Source organism: Marmota monax, unplaced genomic scaffold (assembly GCF_021218885.2).
Source record: "Marmota monax isolate L192 unplaced genomic scaffold, Marmota_monax_Labrador192_F-V1.1 WCK01_AAM20220418_F8-fsc00131, whole genome shotgun sequence".
Lineage (NCBI taxonomy): Eukaryota > Metazoa > Chordata > Mammalia > Rodentia > Sciuridae > Marmota > Marmota monax.
The window spans coordinates 2407562-2429593 of NW_026693141.1; the positions used below are offsets into that span (position 1 = coordinate 2407562).

Sequence of the window (22032 nt, forward strand, 5' to 3'; positions counted from 1 at the left end):
GACACTGAACAGTCTCTAGAGAGCAAGTCAGGCATCAGTCTTTTATCTTCCAGCAAATACCACCCCCAGGCGTTATGATTACTACCATGAGGTCACTCCACCCGGCACCTCCACAAAGGCCTTCTGAGGGCCCCTCCCAATGGCCACGATGGCCTGTATCTGTGAAGACCAAAATCATTCCACTCCCGCTTCTCCTGGAGGTAGCCCAAGAAGAAACTTGGTGATTTCTCTTATCACACTATTTCCAGAAACACCATGTCACAGACAGGGAAACTGAGGCATTAAAAAATAACCACAACCACTTAACAGTACCATGACCAACGAGGATGGCCATTCCTGAAGCCTGTGGTATCCTTGGCTGTGGTGATTCAGAGACAGGACAGCCCAGTGTCACCATGAATGGCTGTGAACTAGGTTTACCCACCTGGTCCCTGACCATGGAAGGAGATGGCAGGGGGTGGGGGAAGGGTTGTCGAGAGCAGGCAGCCCACTGGGGGAGACCAGGCAGGGAGTCTGGTCAGACAGGCTGGAGGAGACGGGGTGCCTGGGTCTGGCCGGCTACTAGGGCCACAGAGAGACTCATTTCCACATGAAAACTGGTCAGCCGGGCAGGCCCCAGGATGTAGGGAGCAGGGCTAACAAGAAAGGCAGACTTGGAACCCTTTCTCTGTGACCCAAATGTCCATCCAGATCCTAGGGCAACAAAACTGACAGCAAATGTTCCCTCGATCACAGCTGTCGGTTGTCTTGGGGAGCTTTTCATGATGTCCCTCCATTTCTATGCATCTGGAGAAAGGCGGGGGCCCTCTGAGGACTGGGAGCCAGCCAGGACAGGACAGGGCATTCCTTGCTGGCTGAGCTGAGAGGCTGGAGCAGGAGACAGAGGCCACCTTGGTGCCAGTGTGCCATCCTGCAGCGCAGTTGTTGACGCCGGGCTCCAGCTGCAGCATCTGACCCCAAATTCCTGGCCAGCCTATTTCTTTAAAACTGGAAAGAAGCTGGGGATCCTATGTTGCCTGACCCAGGCTTCTTGGGAGACTGTTGTGTTTTAAAGTCTCACAGCCAGGCTTGGAGGAGAGTCATTGCTTAGCGACTCCCCCTTGGAGGCACAGTGCCTGAATAGAAAGGGCCACATCCTTGTAATAATAAAGAGCTTCATCTGGGCAGCCTGAGCTCTGCTGGGAAGGCAGACTTGGCCAGCGAAGGTAGTCCTGCATCCTGGGGCAGTGCCCTCCAGGCCAAGGGTAAGGAGGCTTGGGAGGGGAGAGGGAGGTGGTGGAAACCATAGCCTGAGGCCTCAAGGTCAAGCAAGGACCAAGCTCTGAATGGGAGCAGTTCACAGACCCACCCTCCTGCCAGGCTCCTTCCAGCTCGGATCCAAAGCCTCTGTCCATGGTAACACTTTCCCCAGCCCCTTTAATACGCTTTTAATAAACTGAGAAGTAGAGATTATGAAAGCCCAGTAGCTGAGCTTGGTGCTGAACTTCCCCCAGACCAGGCTGAAGGCGCCAGACTGTCAGTATGTGCCCGACTCCCCATGGCTCCCCTTCTCCATCCTTTACCCTTTCCATCACCCACCAATCTCACACCTCTCATTGCCCAAAAGAGCAACAGTGAAGCCGAGGGGAAGTGGCCTGGGGGGAGGACCTGCAACCTGTTCCAGGAGGACCCTTGGGTTTCAGACTTGAATTGGACCAGGCTGATCGGACCCTTTGTAGCCCCACCTGCACATGAGACCACTGGAGACACCTGCACTGTGACTTTCTCTTGGGAAGAATGTTGTTTTGACTTGATCCCTGCCGCCATCCAGAGGTAGTAAGGATTTGGGCTGTGACACCCCTATTCTCTAGCTCTTTTCCTTTTATGATTGTGGTATTCACTTTTAAGACAGTGACGGGGGTGGCAGTGAAGGACAGGATTTGGCTGTAGCGAGGTGGACGGGCACGGGGGCGGGGGCAGCTCTCCACCAGGGCTACCAGAATGTAGCCAGCTGCACAGCTGGACCATAGATGTTGCACATAAATATCATTCTCCACAAAATGACATAAAATAGCAACTCACGGCTTCTAGAGGCAAAGAGTTAAATGTGAAAAATGCAGATAGGAAAAAATACTGATTACCTAAGATATTATTCTGAATATATAGATTACAGAGTAGGGTAGAAATGTGAAAAGAGCTTTTGTCCATTTTGCTAATTTGGATCAATGAGGGTCTAGTGTTTCTTGGATGTAATAAAAAAGAAGCCTGGTGGTGCCCCAACCTCCTCTCTGCCCTCACTGTACATATATGCTGCCTCCCTAGACCCTGAACCTGGGACTGACCACCAGGAACATGGGAAGTATTTCTACCCTATAGATGCTTGTATGTTGATCTTCATCTCTCTGAGCTTGGAAGCAAGAGAGGGGGCTGCTGACACTGAAAGAGGACTTTCCCCAGGGCTAATAGCCTGATAGACTACAAAGAGCAGAGACCTTGAGACCCCCAGCATCAGTTTTGAGTGCCAATTCTGAATTGCAAGCATACTCTCTGTATGGTATCTGCCTGTGTCAGTTAAGGTGACACTAAATGTTGTAACACATAAATCCACAATTTCAGGGCCTTGTCACAGTAATATTTTTTCCTTGTCTGATGTCGTTGTTCCTGGAAGGTGGGTGGATCTTCTATCATGAAGCTCCCTAATCCTGTAGAGCTTCAGAATCTTTTATCCAGCCAGGTGGTTAAAAAAAAAAAAAGTAGAGAAGTATCTTAGTCCATTTTCTGTTGCTGTAACAAAAATGCCTGAGACAGAGTGATTTATTAAAAACAGAAGTTTATTTAGCTCATGGTTCTGGAAGTTGAGAAGTCCAAGGACATGATGCTAGGATTTGGGTAGAGCCTTCTTGCTGCATCAGAACATGGTGGGGGGTGTCACCTGGTAAGACAGAGCAAGAGGGAATCAGCTCAGTTCTCTCTTCCTCTTTTTATGATGCCTCCAGACTCATCATGGGGCCCTACCTTGATGACCCCACCCTAATAATTTTCCAAAGACCACACCATTTCATTTGAGGATTAAGTTTCCAACACATGAAATTTAGGAGACACATTCAAGCCACTGTTTGAAGATACACATATTTCTTCTCTGCTTTGACATAGAAATGCCACCATGACACTCTCTCACCTTTCACACGCTCATGCCTGGACACTGTGTGGAAACATAAAGGCTGGGAGATGTGAGCTGTAGCTGGAAGTATCCCCACCCTAGCCCCTACCCCTCCACACTTTTTTTTTTGTGTGTGTGTGTGGTTACTGGGAATTGAACCCAGGGCACTTTACTTTACCCATGAGCCACATCCCTAGCCTTTTTTACTATTTATTTTGAGACAGGATCTCACCAAATTGCTTAAGTCCTCACTAAATTGCAGAGGCTGGCCCCAAACTTACAATTCTCCTGCCTTAGCCTCCTGAGTTGCTGAATCACACGTGTGTGCCACTGTGCCCAGCAGTGGCCTCCTCTTGCCAACAACCGGACACCATAAGCCTCATGCATGGGAAGCACACATTTCTGGTAGGAAGTTAAGTTTCTGTTCCTGACCCACTAGCATAAAGAAGATGAAATTACTGAGAGTACAACCGGCATCTGGCAGAGGCTGAGAAGGTGAAGTTCTATGAAGCTTCCCCGAGGTACAGCTAGACAGTCTTCCAGGAAAACCTCCACAACTGAAGAGCAGGGACATCATTTCTGCTCTGGAGCTTCTGAGCCCCTTGCATGCAGTACAGAACTCCTCATGTGGTATGTGCTCAGGCAACAGCCACTGGCTGAGGAAAAATACAACCACTGCCTCAAAGAGCAAATGCATGCTGATTTCTAGCAACTTCTCTCTCATGCTGAGTTTTCCTCCCTACAACTTTATTTTCCTTTTCCTTAATGGGGACCACACTGATTTTCTTAGTTTATTGGGGCAGGGTTCTTAAATTCGAATCTGCAGTGACTTGTTATGATATTCCATCTGGTGGACAGGACTGGTCACATTATAAATCACATATCAGAGGTGTAGGTTCTCTGATGCATTTGAACTTGTATTTTAAAAGAACAAAATCAAATATTTTAAGTATTTATAAGCCCTGGTTTAGAGCAGGGTAAAACCAGCTGTTTTAGTTTGGCCCCTGTTTAAGCTGGTGGCTCAGCACCAAGATTTACTTTGAACTTCAGCCATAGGTGCTACCAGCTGCCATCTCATATACATCTCATAATTGTTCATTTATCAACAAACATGTATTACACACCTACTGCATCTCAGGCTCTGGTTTTGGAACTGGAGAGAATAGTGGTTTGAAAAATACACAAAATCCTTGTTCTCAAAGTAAACGTGGTTTTAGAGAGGGTAGCATCAAAAGACAAATTTAAGTTTGTAAAATCTGAGCCTATAGTGGGCACCAGTTGCTGTGGTAGGGGCATCTTAGGCCAGTGCTGGGAGGGAGAAGCCTTCCTTGAGGAGTGAATCCAACTCTGGATACCAGAGGCTTAACTGGTTCATAACTTACCAGGAGCCAGGAGGGCACAGCCCTCAAGGCAAGTGCTCCACAGATATGGAGAGCACTGCCTGGTTGAGAAGTCAGTGCACTTGCCCACTCACACACCCCGATTCTCACTTAGAATATTGTATCACTACATGTAAAACTGTAGGTCATCTCCATGGCTAGTGGGACCCAGAAATCTCCTTGGCTTGCTCAATCCCACTGAACAGTAGCCCATTAGAGAGGATATGGTAATGGATTCTTTTGGATTTTTCTGTGTATGGCTTAGAGCCTTTCATTAACAAGTGCCTGAAAACGAAAACCAAAGTGGCTTATGGAAAAGGGGAATTTGCGGGGGGGGTCATGCAACTAGGAAGTACAGGCATAGAGTTGACTCCATGTTCACGATCTGATTATCTATATGATGTCACTGGGGCCCAGATTCTCCATATTTTTTTGGCTCACCTCCACTCTTCTCAGTACTTTGGCTTCATTCTCGCATGATCCTCTCCCAACCCTTCCCCACTCCTTTGGTTACCAGAGGGCCCCAGCCATTCTGAGGCTGCGACTCTCCAAGGTAACATTCAATGGGAGAGCTAGAGCTCGTTCCGGTCCAAAGCCTCTCAACTTGGTAGTCCCTGAACCAATCACTGTTTCCCTCACCTCTGCTCTGTTCTGATTGGTCAGCCCAGATCTGTGGGTGGAGTCAATTCCACCAGAAACCTTCTTCTCAGAGAGGGCAAAGGGGCAGATTCCCAGGGGATAAATGAATGATAGCAAAAACAAATAGTTCTCTTTACTGACAGGGTCTTTCAAATGATCATGACTTTATTAGGGCTTTTTTAGAGAACTAGACCCAATAGGATGTGGGGCGGGGGAGGGGGAGGAGAGAGGGAGGGACATTGATTTTCAGGAGCTGGCTCATGCAATTATGGAGGCACCAAGTCCAAAATCTGTCGAGTAGACCTGTAGACTGGAGACCCAGGGAAGAGTTGACAGTACAGTCTAAGCCTAAAGATAATCAGCCAGCAGAATGCCCAATTGCTCAGGGGTGGTGAGTCTTGTTCTGTTCACCCTTTACCTGATTGGATGAGGTCCACCCACATTATGGAAGGTAATTTGCCTCCCTCTGAATCCTCTGATTTAAATGTTAATCTCTTGTCTCAGGGCACCCTCTCAGAAACATCTAGAATAATGTTTGACTGTGGGACTGTATCTTAGCCAAATTGACACATAAAATCAACCATCATGATGACCAACAGTAAGAAATACATTTACGTCTCCCTTAATATATACATAGTCCCACTGAATGGTGTCTATCTTTCCAATGTGTGACACATTAATAGTTTCTCTTCCGTTGTAGTTCATTTGAAAAAATGCACATATGATCCACTTGATTGGTTTCTTGACTCCAGTGGGTTGTGAATTGTATTTTGAAACATCCTAGAATACATTTTTTGATTGTTCTATTACCTCATAGCAAAGGGTCCCAGGATCAAGACTTTGTGCAGAGATCCAGGAAATGTCCCCTGAGCAAACAATGGGGACCTGAAGAGTTCTCCAATTTCCTGCATGATTGTGTGTGACCTGAGCCAAGATCTTTACTGGCTCCTACCTCAGTTTTTGTATCTGCAGAGGGGGTGTACTTGTAAATACGGCATCTAGTTAACAGGGTTATTATGAACAATAAGATCAAAACGAGGTAACATACATGAAAACTCCTTGTAAACTTGGAAGGAATTTCGTGAGGTAATTGCTATTTTAAACTGCTTGATAATAACTTTCTGCCACTCAGAAATCTGAGAGGATGGCACTACTTCATGGAAATTAGTTTGAGCTCTTCAAAACTTGCCATATAAAACAAAGGCAGTCCCAATTGCTTTAATCAAAATGATGATCAGCTTCTAAAAATGTAACCCGTCTCCCCTGAGACCACTCAGAATTAAAATCTGATTTCAAAGAGGAAAACTGAAGCATGTTCGGGTTTGATTCAGAGTCCTTTGGGTCTCCTGCCCTCTGGCCCCTTTCCTGGTTCAGGGAGTCCTTGGGGGAAATCGTGGGGTGACTCAGTTCCACTACTTGCCTTTGAGAATCAAGGTTGGGCTGATTCCTTCCAAGGGGAATTATCCTTCCCTCCAAGGCTTTGAGAGTAGCAAAAAGATGATTTAAGAGAGAAAGGGTTAGTAGGATCTGAAATTGAGGTAGGGGCTCCTTAGGTTGGGGTCACGGCTTATTAAGATTGATGTCCTGGGAGGGATGCCCCTCTGGAAGCTCCAGTTTTGCCAGATCAGAGCAGCCTTTGGTGAAGAGGACTGGTGGCCCTCTCCACTTGTGGGTCTTCAGCTTGGGAGGGAGAACTGTCTTTGGGTCATCTCCATGGTGGTGCTCAGTGGGGTCTTTGGTGAAGGTAGCTGGAGGTATCCTCTTTGTTTTCTCCCATTTCTTTTTCATTTTTCTGTTATTTGTTTCCTAATCAGTTCCTTTCGTGGTGTGGAAAATGAGAGGCTGGTTATACCCATCACATGGTATTGTTTCTGCAGATCCCCTCCCCTCCAGGCACAGTAATTTCCCCATCCCCAGATGAGGGTGATAAGTGTTTGAGATGCATAACTGTGTCTCATTTCAGTGCCTAATAGGAGATGGAGAATGAGCCACAGCACCTTTCTGCTCAGTAAATTCATAATTACAGGCTTCCTTGTCTCGCCTCGTGCAGACGAGAGAACTGCTGATTGGCTGTGGGTCTGTGAGCGTGTACAGTAAGGTGGGCCTTGGCAGGCGCACTTTCCCCCACGTGTGGCACGTTCTGACATAGGGACTGCAGAGAGTTCCCTCTAGAAGGCTCAGTGCCTGAGCCCCGACCTGCACCTGTCTGTCTGGAGTGAGGATTCCCAGCCCTGCTGGAATTCAGCTGTTGGCAGGAGTTTTGAGAGCTGTGTTAGCCAGCAGAGCACATGGTGCCTGAAGAGGAGTTGCTTTCAGACAAAGGCCAAGGAGAAGGTGCTGGAGCAGAGAAAGTCAGAAGAGAAGCTGTATGTGGCAGAAAGACCACTGGCCTGGGAGTTAGAGGTCTGATTTGTCCTTCATCTCCATCTTTAATTCACTATGTGGTCTCCTGTGAGATCATTTGACCTCTCTGGATATCACCTTCCTTGTCTGTAAAATCAGGGATTGGGACTCATTCAACTGGATTATCTGTTTCAGATCAAAAACTTCTAGAATCTTCTCTGTTATTTGGATTTGCACAAGCAACTCAAGAGGGACTGTCTGGACTGACTCCTCATCACTCATATTTATAGGTATCAGCAGGAGCCATCTAATTATCATAACCTTCATCCTTTCAATCCTATTAAATCTTGTTAACAATAACAACACATCTATCATTTATTAAGCACCTACTTTGTGCCAGGCAGAGGCCCTGTGCCAGGTGCTGTGCAGTCACCAACACTTGGAGGTGTGCAACAGCACCTGCTGATAGGTGTGTGCTTTGTGGGTCAGGGAGGTTTCGGTTTTCTCCTGGTGTTCCTATGTGATGTCCTGGGACTTCTTTGCTTGAGACTTACATGACTTAAAAGGGGGCTTCCAAGTGCTCTATATTCTGGGCTCTGGAATTGTGCACTTCTAAGAACCATTCGGAATAGCAGTGGTACTACCCTGGAGTCCATCCCTAACTCTGCCTCTTATTAGCCACATGTCCTTGCAGAGCTAAAGTCTCCTCACCTGAAAGATGGGTAAAGTCATCCTCCTGCCTGCAGAGAATAGTAATGATGAGTTTGTGAGTTACTCTATGTGAAAGCATTTGCATGGGGTTTGGGGCGCAGTAAATGCTGTACAAATATTGATATTCCTTCTTGCTGCGAGCTCCTCTTTCTGCCAGTCAAGAATTATTAGCTGTTGAGCCTCCGTGAACTGCTGGGCAGAGCTCTGATGCTGTGGACACACTAGTGAGCAGGACAGACACTGCTTGGCTCACAGAGCTCACAAGCCCTCAGCCACGAACTCTTTTTCTGCTAAGTCAAAGACTGCATAGACAGTAACATGGCACCTTCTCTCTGGGAAACTTTGCCCTTTTCTTTTAAATTTACACTCTTTACTCTTTGCATTTCAGTCTTGATGTTCCAGTGACATCCTGACTAGGCCCACTTTCTCTCTTTTCAGCTGTATCTGCTACCTGATTCCTTCCTGAGCTGTGTCCCCAGGCATCCTCTTCCTCGTTTACACCTGCTTCCATATGCCCATTTGGCTCTGCAGGTCTCACCCTTCCAATTTTCCGTGTCCTCCACAAGTTCATGGCTTGCTCAAATTCCATTCCCTTCCATGCCTTGCTTCCTCACCCGAAGTTAGAAGGCTTCTTTTCCCCCATGAACTCCCAACGCACTCTATCACGACCCCGTCACTCATAGCATAACTGCTCGTCCTATGTATAGTTTGGGTTTTGTTAGTTTCTGCCTAACTTGCCCACAAGTCCTTTGGGGGTCTTATCCTTGGGTCCTGAAGTGTCTTGCATGTGTTGTGTGTGCTCTGAGCAAACATTGGTCAAGTGGGTCAATAAATAAAGGCCGTCAGCTTGCAAGACCACTGTTGGTTGTGCGGTGGGGGGTCCCCACCTGCCAGAACCTTCTTCCTCTGACATCTTCTTGAAAAGATTGTAGGTCTCATTTGGATTTTGGCTGACAAGACAAAGTCTTCATTTTGTTTGCTTTCTTCTTCTGTGGGTGTCCAGCTAACCTTGTATCCTCTCTCTGTTGGGGAGATTTCTGTTACTTAGCAATGTACCTCATTCCACTACCTCATTTTTTAGGAGTTTGGGGGTGGGGAGGATGAGAGAAATTCCACAGAGCTGAGATGCCTCCAAATAAGAAGATGGCAATCCCTGCCCAGATGCCTTCCAAAGTGGAAGAAGTAAGAAGCTTTCCACTGGAAACATGCAGAAAGCATCCTGAATGTAATGAAGGAGACCATTAGGGTGGACCGTGATTTGGTTCCACTGGGAGTTACTTATTTATTTATTTGACCACTGGTTTCTTAAAGCAGTTTTTCTCCCTCCCTTTCATGAAAAGCTCTCAGAAGGGTCCTGACTGTGGGAGGCAGCTGAGCTCTGCCTTGTTAAAATAACATGAGGGCTTAGAATTGGGCAGGGTACAGAGGGCCTGGTGGATGCCAGAGGATGAAGGAGGGAAGATGTGGGTTTTTAATTTGGCCCCACTATATCAACCAGCAGAGCAGATGCAAAGGGGAAATTCCCCTGCAGTAGGTCCAGACTCAGGGCCAGAGGCAGCAGCTGTGATGGGTGCCCCCAAGAAGGGGTTCAGCTTTGGTCTTCTGCTGTGGATAACAGGAAGTGCTAAAATACCCCATCTGTGCAAGGCTACGGACAACTGAATGCAGAGTTAAGAATGAGGACCTGCTCTGGAGTTACTGCCACTTCAGTGGAAGTCCATTTCTGCCACTTTCAGCTGTGCAGGTCCCATGACTTTGTTAAGCTCATGTTCCTTAGCTGTAAAATGAGGATAAATAGTACACACTTCCAAGGTCACTCGTCGGGGTTTCAGCAGGAAATAGATAGCATGTGCAAATTGTGTCATTTGAGCAAAGATTAAGAAAGGGACTCTTCATGAACGTGTGGTTCCTTAGGGGCAACGCAGTATTTGGAGTTAGTCACAGTGAGGGCCAGGTGGGGTGTGGCAGGAGAAGGCCCACAGGACCTGGACACAGAGAGGCAGTGCGGAGGGGCCTGCTCTAGGGAACATCCCAGGAGACTCCCAGCGGGTGCAGCATCTGCTCCTCCCACCGGGCTTCCTCCAGCGCTGTCTGCACCTAACCAGGCCTGAGGCCAGGGAGCCGCTCCCAAAGGGTCTGTGCTGTCAGCTCCTGGGCCAGAGAAGGGCAGGCCATGGATCTGGGAGAGCAGATAGAGGACTCCCAGCTCTGAAAGGATTTACTGAGATGAAATAAGATAGTCCCCAGAAGGTGTGGGACAGTGAGTGACTTAAAGTCAGGCACTTGGTCAGCGCTGCTGTCTGTTGTCATCTTTGCTATCGTTATCGTTATCATTAGCATTGTTATTATTGGTGCTGAAGGGTCCTCCTGTAGCCACTGCCTCCTAGCTGTGACTGTCTCTCACTCCTGGGCTGGGGCCCACACAGCTGGCCTTTAGCTTCCCTTGGGCAGTTGTATTTGGGTTGTGCCAATGGGCTGAGTCCAGCCAGACATGCTTTGGGGTGCCAGGAAGCCCCGACCATGGTTATCCTACATCTCAGTCTTTTCTTTCTCACTAGGGGAGACTGCCCTGTTGAGTCCTGGTGACAGCTGTGCCCAAGTGCTGCTGGGCTGTGAGGACCCTTCTCTGAAATGAAAGCCATGCCTTGGAACTGGACTTGTCTGCTGTCCCACCTCCTGATGGTAGGGATGGGCTCCTCCACTCTGCTCCCCCGGCAGCCACCCCCACTGACCCAGAAGCGGTCCTTTGTCACTTTCCGAGGAGAGCCCACCGAGGGCTTCAATCACCTGGTGGTGGATGAGAGGACAGGGCATATTTACTTGGGGGCTGTCAACAGGATCTATAAGCTTTCCAGTGACCTGAAGGTCTTGGTGACCCACCAGACAGGGCCGGACGAGGACAACCCTAAGTGCTACCCGCCCCGCATCGTCCAGACGTGCAATGAGCCTCTGACCACCACCAACAACGTCAACAAAATGCTCCTCATAGACTACAAGGAGAACCGGCTGATTGCGTGCGGGAGCCTGTACCAGGGCATCTGCAAGCTCCTGAGGCTGGAGGACCTCTTTAAGTTGGGGGAGCCTTTTCACAAGAAGGAGCACTACCTGTCGGGGGTCAATGAGAGTGGCTCGGTCTTCGGAGTGATTGTCTCCTACAGCAACCTGGATGACAAGCTCTTCATCGCCACGGCGGTGGATGGGAAGCCTGAGTATTTCCCTACCATCTCCAGCCGGAAGCTGACCAAGAACTCTGAGGCGGATGGCATGTTCGCTTACGTCTTCCATGATGAGTTTGTGGCTTCCATGATCAAGATCCCCTCGGACACCTTCACCGTCATCCCTGACTTTGATATCTACTACGTCTATGGTTTCAGCAGCGGTAACTTTGTCTACTTTTTGACCCTTCAGCCTGAGATGGTGTCCCCTCCAGGCTCCACAACAAAGGAACAGGTGTATACCTCCAAGCTCGTGAGGCTTTGCAAGGAGGACACAGCCTTCAACTCGTACGTGGAGGTGCCCATTGGCTGTGAGCGCGGCGGGGTGGAATACCGCCTGCTCCAGGCCGCCTACCTGTCCAAAGCCGGGGCTGTGCTGGGCCGGACCCTGAGTGTCCGCCCAGACGACGACCTCCTCTTCACCGTCTTCTCCAAGGGCCAGAAGCGGAAGATGAAATCTCTGGATGAATCAGCCCTGTGCATCTTTATTCTGAAGCAGATCAATGACCGCATTAAGGAGCGCCTGCAGTCCTGCTACCGGGGCGAGGGCACGCTGGACCTGGCCTGGCTCAAGGTGAAGGATATCCCCTGCAGCAGCGCGGTGAGTCTGGGGGAGCACTGGGCTGGGTGGTGGGCTGTGCATAAGGACCCAGCCTTATAATTTCTCTTCCCATTTTGTGAACAGGACAACTATATTCCATCCTGGGCCTCACTGGACTCACACCACCACTGGCTCTGACGCTCTGAGTATATGAGAGTCAGAAGTGGAGATAAGGCATTCGTTTCCCATTGCCACCTGGGTCTCTCTCTATTCCAGGTTGGCTTGCTGCATACAAGAGGGCATGATGGGAATGGGTAGGAGAGTGTGAAGGAGATGTCCTGGGCACCCGGCCTGGTAGAGGGCTGTAGCACCCTTCTCATTAACCAAGCCTGCCAATCACGTTCCTGACTGTTTAGAACAAGAGCAGAGGTGGGAGAGAGGAGAGTGGAAGAAGTCACTCTAGATGTGTGGTGTGATGGATGTGGGATTTCAGGAAAGCTAGGTTTTGAGCCCCTTGTGTATTTTTAGGACATGGGAAAAGTGAGGGCACAAGTCAGGTAGGAGAAGCAAAGGAGAGCAGAAATAAGGCAGAGAGAAGAAAAGAGAACTTGTTTGGGAAAGGGATGGAAGGAGACAGACTGTTTATTAAGCATCTTCTGTGTGCACAGTGCCCTGGAAATGATGCATCCCAGAGTCAGGAAGCCAGAGAGCAGCACCAGGTGACAGACGTGCCATAGGAGCCCAGAGTGAAGGTAGTTGGTTCAGGGGCCAACCCATGGGACTTGATGTGCTGATAGGTATGGCCTTGCAGGAGGACCTCAGGTGAAATGGGTGACATAGCTTCCTTCCTCCTCACCCCTTTCAATATGAAAAGCACCTGCTTTTCTGGGCTTCACTTCTGTCCATCTTTCAAAGGGTACTGTTCTCTTTTCACCTTCTTCAAGATTCCACTGTTGGCATCTTCTGTGCCCACGACTCTCTCCTTCTCCTTTTCTCAGTTCCATTTTAAAAAATGGTGAACCTACTTTGTAATCTATCTTGTAAAGCTAACTGGAAGAGGAGGGAGGAAAAATTCATCCATCAGATCCAAATATGCATTTGTCCCAATGTGATTGCTGCTCAAACTTTGGTGGCATTTTGTATGAGGAAAATGTATTTTGGTTGCATTGAAAAGTGTGTTTCCCTCCATAAAGTATAACTGCTTGCCAAACAGATCTCAGAGGACACTGGCACCTCTTCACTGGTGCATGATGAACAACATCATTCCTCTGTCCATTGTGATTTGAAGTGGGGGCAGTGAAGAGGGAGCAGAAGGAGCCCAGCAGAGTTTACCTTTGGTGCTCTGACATTTAGGCTCAGTCTGTTTTCCAGGGGCAGATTTTGGGTACCTGGGCTGAAATGAAAAAATTCCATCCCTATTTGGAGGACCTGAAAGGCCAGGAGACCCTGTGCCACAAAGGAAATGGGAGAGGCAGAGCATCAACCAATGGGAAAATGAGAGCCAGGCCAGAGAAGAGAGGGGACTCCAGCACCTGTTGAACCCTGGCCAGTGACTTCACCTTTGAGAATGCCTCCTGAATGGGGCCTGGTGTTTAGGGTAGTGGTTGATCCACTTGAGAGGGTCTGTGGTACAGGGTTAGGATCTGGGGGATCACAGACTGCTCCCAAAAGAAGATAATCAGTGACAGGCCAGATTTTGTGTTATGTCTATGTACATTACACATTCAAATAAAGGTCTCTGGGGAGATACATTGGCATGTTGAAATAGGTCCTCCCCCTGTGCTGCTAAAATGGAATATCTGAAGCTGGGCAATTTAGAATGAACAGAAATTTGTTTCACACAGTTCTGGAGGCTGGGAAATCCAAGTTCAAGGTGACTTCCTCTGGCAAGGGCCTTCTCGCTGTACCATAACGTGGTGGAAGGGCAAAGAGAAAGCCAGAGAAAGAACAAGAGGAACTGAACTCACCTTACTGCCTTAATAACAATCAATCCATTCACGAGGGCAGATCCCTCATGGCCTAACCACTTCTTCAATGCCCTTCTTATTAATACTGTTGCAATGGCAATGAAATTTCAACCTGAGTTTGGGAGGGGACAAATATTCAAACCCTAGTACCTTAGTTTAAACCCTCATTTTGTCTTGAGTACCTCAGACCCAACAAGGTCAACTAATTGCCCAAGGTCACACATCCTGTGAAGGAGTGGCAGAGCCAGCACTCAAGGAGAGTCCCCCTTACCTGCATGCCATATACATATTTGCACAGCCTTGCACACATATACTTGCATGCGTGCCATAAATAGTCCCATGAGTGTGCATACATAAACCTATGTTAGCAGATGTCAAGTCTATGCTGGGTGCTCACTATGAGATCAGAGGGGTTGGCAATCTCTGCAGAAAACTTGCTCACAACTGTCTTTTGGGCTGTGCTTGTGGGAGCAGCAGCATCTGCAGGGATCTGTCTGACTGCCACCGGCAGGTGTTGGTCCTGCCCTTGCTCCCTGCCACAGCACACAAAGCCAAGTTCATCCTGGAAGTCTGCAGGCGGGTCCTAACACCACATGGTAGCCTTGGAGAGTACAGAGGCGATACAGCTTTGCAAGACAGACTGATGCCAGGACTGGGAGTAATGGAGCCAGATAACAAGCTTTTGATTTTTCTTTTGGCTTTAATTAGCCCTTTCAAGTTAGAGGCGAGTTCGGGGCCGAGAATAGAAAGGAGGAGGCCAGAAACTCGGAGCAGAGCTGGGGTTGTCTCCCCAGCCAGTCTAAAAAAGGCCAGACTGGCTTTTAATGCACAGTATCAGTTTCCTTTGATTTGGCTGATACCCGAGTTACTTTGCTCTGGCCCTCTTGTTACAATTCATTTGGACTCAGCTCAGACCACACATGTTTCACACGACATTGACATCGGCCAGGCCGGACTCCTGAGCCCCATGGAGTCTGCTGCATTGGCAAACCCAGCTTTCCTTTGTCCCATTCCCAAGGCTGTTGGGTTGGTTTCTTTCCCCCTTCCCTGCCTAGAGGCAGAAGATGGTCAAGATGAACCCTGGAATTCTTTTTTCCTTCTGAGAATGGAACTCCCTTGGGGCCTGTGAAGTGGACCCCGGATCTCAGGTGGCCTCTGTCCTGTGGTGTTTCCGCTGTTAGAAAAATGGGCTGAAGAAGGGAAAGGCCCAGAAAGTGGACATTTAGGGTTGTGTTTCGCAGGGTGGGATCCCTTGTGGGTTTTATGGCTGTTACAACTTAGCTTAAAAGGGGATCTGACCAGCGATTCATTTTTATTGCATTCCCTGTTGTCCTAATTCTCTAAGTCCCAGAGCATGTCCCAGGGTACCCAGCAGGCTTTTGTGGACTCTTCCATTCGCTCCCCTAAACTCAGGCTTCCAGAACTCAGAGATGGAAGCATGGTGACCCCCGGGCTGCCTGCCTACCTCGTGAGGTCCCAGCATTCCCTCCAGCTGTGTTTAGTGGGGGATGGATAGAGAGGGGAAGAGAACCCCTGTGACTCAGCTTGCTATGCCATGGGGCTTCCATGGAACCACAGGTGGGGAAAGGGCTGAGTCATGAGGCTGGAGCCCCCTGGGTGTGGGCCCATAGAGCCCCGTGGTTACTGTACTGCAGACAAGCCAGAGAAGGCTTGCTGTGCCCAAATCAGAGGTGAGCTTGGGGCCAGCAATGGCCTCCTCCTGGGGATGTTTTGCTGCAGATGCAAATTCACATTGGAAATGCAACTCCCTGAACAGATACTGGGTGTGGAGGGTGGGGAGGTCGCAAGGTATATTCTGGTGTTTTGGGGGAATGGGAAATTTGGCTTCTAGCCATTCCTTCTCCTGGGTGTTGGTTTTCTTCACCCAAAATGGAGAGGGGTATCCAAGAACAAATGTGCAAGTGTCTGAAATTTGCTCCTTAGATCTCATGAGGACCTGGCCATAAGAAGAGTTCTAGAAGGACCTGTCAGGTGTTCTAGTTCATCCTGGGGCTCAGGGAAACTAACAGTTAACCTGAGGCCCATTTTACTAATGGGTGTCCAGGTGAGTTAATGACAAAGACTTGATTTCTCTCTTTCTCTAGCTCAGCACCAGGAGGTCCCTACTCTGGCCTCTTTTGTAGGCTGCCATGCAAGATCCCTGAGACCCTCTGTCTGCCGAGACAGGACGGTAGGGCCGAGGAGCCCAAGCCTGTGGTTTCTGTCCTGTGATCAGGCCCAGTGCAGGCTTGGTGTCCAGGTATTTCTGAGTGGCTGACTGTACCTCCTCTCCCTTTCTCCAGACTCCTGGGTAAGTTCCCAGATCACTAGCCTCTGCCTCCAAATGGGCTGCTGAATGGTGGAATGTGTTGGCCTTGGAATAGTGCTTGGCAATGGATGCCCTGCTGGTGGACGCCAAGATCGTGGAATGACATCAGTCCCCAGGAGTCCAGAGTATGGTCATATGGCCTATGTGGCAAGAACAAAAGCTGTGCTCATGGGAGTGGCCATCTCTCCCTCCACTTAAATCTTCCCAAGTTTGGGACGAATTGAGAAGTGGCCATAGGAATCAGGATGGTCAGCCTGAGGACTGACAGGGCTGGATGGGGTGGGGGTGGGGTGAAGGTGAGCCACAATCAGCTTCTTCACTATTCCTTTAAGGCTGGACCTCAGAGGGACCTTTCACTAGAAAATTTGGGTCCCTGTGGCAGAACCACCACCTCCCACCTGTCAGACGGAGGTTGGGGGAGCAGAGCGTGCTGTCTGATGATAACACTCAGGCTCTCTGCTGGTTTATGAGGATTTTATCAGATCCCTTTCCTCTCTCAGCAGTGCTTTAGGACGACAGAAAGGGCAGACAGCTCTCTAGCTGGGGGAACAGAGGGACAGAAAAGTCAAGTACTTCCCTGAGTGTCATGTAGTTAATAGACCAGAACCTGCTGGGCATTCAGATCTCAGCTGAGGCTTCTACCAAGGTTTATCTCCATGTGTGCTACTGGCCATTGTCTAAGTGGGCAGTGCCTCGTGCAGGGACGGTCTGGGCATTGCAGGGCATTTGTGATCCAGGCCCTGAATGCTAGGCACCCATGGAATTCTCTAGTTCCACTGCAGCCAGAAAAGCTCTCCAAACTTCTCAAAGATGCTCACTGGGAACCACAGCTGGGCCAAGTTTCCTCTGACTTTGAGACGTACCCACCATCCCTGCTGGTCGCAAGAGGATCACAAAGTGCAAGGGACTGAGCACTTTTATATTTCACTTGAAGCCTCACCTCTTGACCAGTGGTGTGTATCACAGGTGTGGGGGACCCCCATTTCCACATGCTGTTTGACTCGCTGGTTTCCCCTGGCATGCAGTCCTGGGGAGGACTCGGGTCACCTCCTTGGACTGAGGCTGGCCTTGCATCCCAGCCTGGACAGTCACTCGGGTTTGTCTGGCGCCTGAGATCCTGAAACTCCACGAAAGTGAGCATCCGGAATGGCCAGGCAGCCGTCCCAGGCCCAGGGGCTGGCTGCTGCCCGTCTGCTTGGGTGTTTTCTTTACCCCGTCAGCAGGAAGCACAGCGCTGACTAGATGGGCTTGTTTCCTGTTGTTTATGGCGCTAGGCAACGTTGGCTCTTCCTGCGGGGCTCCCGCCCTCCCTCAGTCCAAGACCTCCTCCTTTTCCCGCCCCATCCCTCCTTTCTCATCTCCGACAGTGTTTCAACATACTACAGCCCATAAACATGCACAACAAGCCACACTTACACTCTGGCCTTGTAGGTGGACACATGCACATTTTTTATACCAGCCTAAGCCCTTCCCCTTTCAACCCTTCAGCCTTCTGGTTTGGCATTTGGTGGCCTGGTGTATGGCAACCCCATCTTGATAGAATCAAGTCTTTCCACTCTCACCTCACCATGGCTCCTGTCCCAGGTATTCAGGTAAAGTCACCCAGCTAACACCTTTTTGAGAGACCCACCCCAGTCAAGCATGCATGGTACCTGGGGTGTAGCATGGTGGCTGAGCCCTGGGTGGCATGCTGGGCCTAGCAGGAGGAAAGTCTCTGAAGTTGGCCTCCTAGGCTGGATGTGTTCTCCCAGGATGCCTCCCCTTGAGCCAGTGGATCAACAGGGTAGTGTAGGACCCAGTGGGCACATGTGCTGAGTTTTAACACAGGGTGCTGCTAAAGGGACCTCAGCATAGGGTTTACCAAGCTGGGGATTAGGACACAGGGCCTTGCAATGCTGAGACATCACTTTGTGTGCCTGGCATAGAGGCATGCATACCTGTACACATATCATGTGCACAGAGTTCCACTCTCTACGTGATGATGGCTTTCTTTCTTAGGTGTCTGTCTCCCCACGCTTGATGTCTACCTGCTACCCTCTGCTTCTCCCTCCCTGTCTCCATTGAACTCACATTCCCTGTGCGTTTTCGTCTCCTGGTTCCTCTCCATCTCCTTCTTCCTGTAGCTTGTTCTCTCCCACGCCCACACACTACATTCAGCAGCAGATACAGTGAGATTCCTCTCTCACGTGTGCGTGCGCGCTCACACACGCCCACCTTGTACAGTATGCTATAGCCCAGCCCAGATGGGAAGCTGAACCTCTTCTCCATCCGCACAGAGACTAGCCCTGCTTACCAGGACAGATGTGCATTTCTGGGCCTTTCCTTCAATTCCCATCACCCACACAAGGAGGCATCTTGGCCCGGATACCGGCTGGGGAATCTGGATCTTTGGGTTCCAGCCAGCATCAGCCTGTGAGATGTAACAGGGTTGGTAAGCAGTTTCCGTTTTGCTCTGTTGCACAAATTTTGTCTTCAAGAAGGAGCTGATAAAATACTATCCCTTTAATGAAGTGCAAATGATAAATACACAGAATTAATAACTAATGATAGACACAGAGCATGTGGGATTTGTAGTTCACAACATTTTCACAGCATGATCCTGTGTGTCTACCTTCAGTTATAACACACCCAATGAGTGAGAAAGGAGTGTAATGATGTCACTGTGGTTTAGTTGTTAGATTTCTTTGTTTCTTTTTTTTTTTTCCCCATCAATGTCGGCCTTTTGAGAGCTTTGGACTCTGCCTAACTCAGATGTTAGGTTCAACATCCTAGGCCAGGAGATGTACCTCCTGTCACCCCCTCCCACTGTCATCCCCAGGTGTCCCTTAGCTTTTGCAAGGTGGAAGGAAACTCCACACACTGACACTCTGCACTTCTTTTCTTTTCTTTTTTTTTTTTAATTTTTAAAATTTTTTTGGTACCAGGGATTGAACCCAGGGGCACTTAACCACTGAGCCACATCCCCAGCCCCCAGCTTCCCCCTGACTTATTTTTTTCTTTTTCTTTCTTTTTTTTTAGAGACAGGGTCTCACTGAGTGGCTTAGGACCTCCCTAAGTTGCTGAGGCTGGCTTTGAACTTGCAATCCTCCTGCCTCAGCCTCCCCAGCCACTGGGATTACAGGTGTGCACTACTGCGCCTGGCTTGTACTTATTTCTTTTTATTAAGAAAGTTAGTAGAAAGGAGGAAAAGAAAGAACGGGGAGAGCTTTCTGCCCTTTGGCCTCTGGTTTTTATTCCTAGCGGATTTGTTCCCTGATGCTGTCCCCGAATATGAACTGGGACCCCTGGGAGGAGAAAGCCAGCATTATTCCTGCGTGGTCACTGCGTCTCTGTTGGAGTTGCAGAATGTAATGGGATTGGCACGGCTGCTTTGCCCAGCATGCTGGCAACATTACCCAGACTCTCACATGGGCCTGAGGAAGAGACACGGCAACAAGAGTGGGCTAATAAAATTTATTCCCACTAATAAGAGAATGACCTACCCTATAATTCAGCCTGGCGAGCGGGGCCACTGCTTCCCTGAACCCGCCAGAAAACACACAAACTTAATCATCGTGGTGTTCCTTGCTTCAATTACAGTTCTAGTGGCGGCTGGGAGGGAGAGAGGGGCCTGGAGATTGATGGGCTGGTGGTGTGGGATTTATCTGCCCATGACATGGGGCTTCTGGGGATGGAAAGGCAGCAGGCAGCATCCCAGTGGGTTGGGGTTAGTACTGCTTACAAGGTGGGGAAGATCCCCGGGAATTTCCCAAGGGTCCAGTTTGGGCATGGCTGCCACCTGCAGAGTTGTACGACTCTGGCCAGGCTGGCCCACTGCGCTGGCCAGGCCGGACCTTCCCCAGGCCATTGTGCTGTGGCCCTGGCTGCTTGTCAGTGCTCTCAGTAGCTCAGCTAATGAGGATAAGGTCAGGGGTCCAACCCCCTGGATCCCGACTGAGCTACGCTTTGTTGGCTCTGCTCTGCAGCCCTGGGAGGGATGCATGGCCAGAGCTCTATTGGTTACAGCCTGGTCTGAAGAAAGGGTGTCTGGATTAATGCCCCTCTCCTGGGAATATGGCTCAAATTAGTGGCCTTAGTTCCCTGCTAGAAGGCTTGCTTGTTATCATGATGCATGAAAGTCCTCTTAGATATCTGGTGACATGGGACCACAGTTGGTCTCCAAGCACAGGTTTCAAAATGAATGTGAAAGAAAGTGTTACCTTTGTCCAGAGCTTTCCTTATCGCATAGGTAATTAAGTGCATTCTTTAATTCAGTGAATGTCTGCATGAAAAGCCACCCTGCACCCCTACAGAGCTCCTAAAACATGATGACCTTATATCATGGTTTTTGGCCCCCTCCTCTCCTTTGTGAAATGCCGGGAAGTAGGGCTGTGTTTCTTGGAAAACTCAGCTGCAATTTAGTTGGGTTGTTTTTCCAACCAGAGACACTTTTCACTGAGTCCCTTGAATAACATATTTGTCTAACTAGGTTACTGTGGCGGCGGCTTGATGGATCTCCCTCCCTTTCTCTGTACACATTCTTTTTCTTTTTCTTTTTTTTTTACAATCTCATTGAAAAAGACACAATAAAGAATCATTTTGAAACGATAGATACATTAGCAACTAAGTGGGTGAGGCCAAATCCCACTTTCCCTTTCCATCATCTGTGCTCACAGCCAGGGTGCTGGTGACAAGCTTCACCTGGAGCAGCACTTCCCTGGCTTGGATCTTGAGCAGCCCTTCCAGAGAGGGTTAGGAATCATCACGGAGAGAGGAAAGTTTATGCAGAAGGGTGAAGCCAAGAGAAGGCTGGAGAGTCAGGCTTTTCTGATTTCTTTCTTTGTTAGAAATGATCACTCCCAGCAGGGTATGGTGATGCACGCCTGTAATCCCAGTAGCTCAGAAGGCTGAGGCAGGAGGATTGTGAGTTCAAAGCCAGCCTCAGCAATTTACAGAGGCCCTAAGCAACTCAATGAGAACCTGTCTCTAAATAAAATACAAAAAATGGCTGTTGGTGTGGCTCAGTGATTAGGTGCTCCTGGGTTCAATCCCCAGTACCAAAAAAGAAAAAAAAAAGAAATAATTACTCGATCAGCCTGATGCGGGAGCATCTTAGAAAGTAATAGGCTTCCTGATGAGGCCAAACCTAAACCTGCTAGAGTCTCCCAAAGATGTTCCTTACTCCTGAAGGACCCTCTGCTTACCTCCACCTTACCTCCACCTGTGAGCAGGTAGAATGGAAGGTGCATGGAACCAATGTAGTCTGTGCTTAAGACTCTGGTAGATTTATGAACACCCTAGGGGTCAGTGGCCATATTTGAGATATGGTTCCCAATAAGTGGGTGATCATTATCTCCCTGTACTTCAGAGCTTTACAACTGGAGTCTGTATTTAGACATGAGCTATTACAGCTTCTCTGATCAATATCTCCTTTAAAAAGAAATCCCACATGCGTAATTCACTGATTCCTGTTTCCAGAAGAGGCCTGCTGTGTATGTGTGTATGCGTGTGTATGTGTGTATGCGTGTGTGTGTGTGTGTGTGCAAATGTAATTAATGGCAAGAAATTTAGGGCTGCCAGGCATGAAGAATTCAAAGACCTTTTCCTGGCCCTATCAGTAGGAAGCTGTGGGCTTCCCTCCTCTTTCTCTCCTAACTTGTGTTTCTTTTGGAGATTTGAACTCTCACTTTCTTGAGACAAATGGACCCATTTGGACAAGGAAGAAACCCAGTTCTGGTGAAGGGCTAGGGCCTCCTTGAGAGGGGAGAGTTGGCTGGGCCCAGGGTCTGG

At 49.0% G+C, this 22032-nt stretch overlaps 1 protein-coding gene across 2 annotated transcripts in view; it reads left to right on the forward strand.

Moving 5' to 3' along the window:
- Positions 1 to 22032, forward strand: part of Plxna4 (plexin A4) — a 425679-nt gene that overhangs the window by 59866 nt on the left and 343781 nt on the right. For both annotated transcript variants that reach the window (XM_046455106.2, XM_058582832.1), the window contains exon 2: positions 10770 to 12027. In XM_046455106.2, the coding sequence (XP_046311062.1) occupies positions 10843 to 12027 (1185 nt within the window). In that variant the 5' untranslated portion in view covers positions 10770 to 10842. The remainder of the gene's footprint in view (positions 1 to 10769; positions 12028 to 22032) is intronic.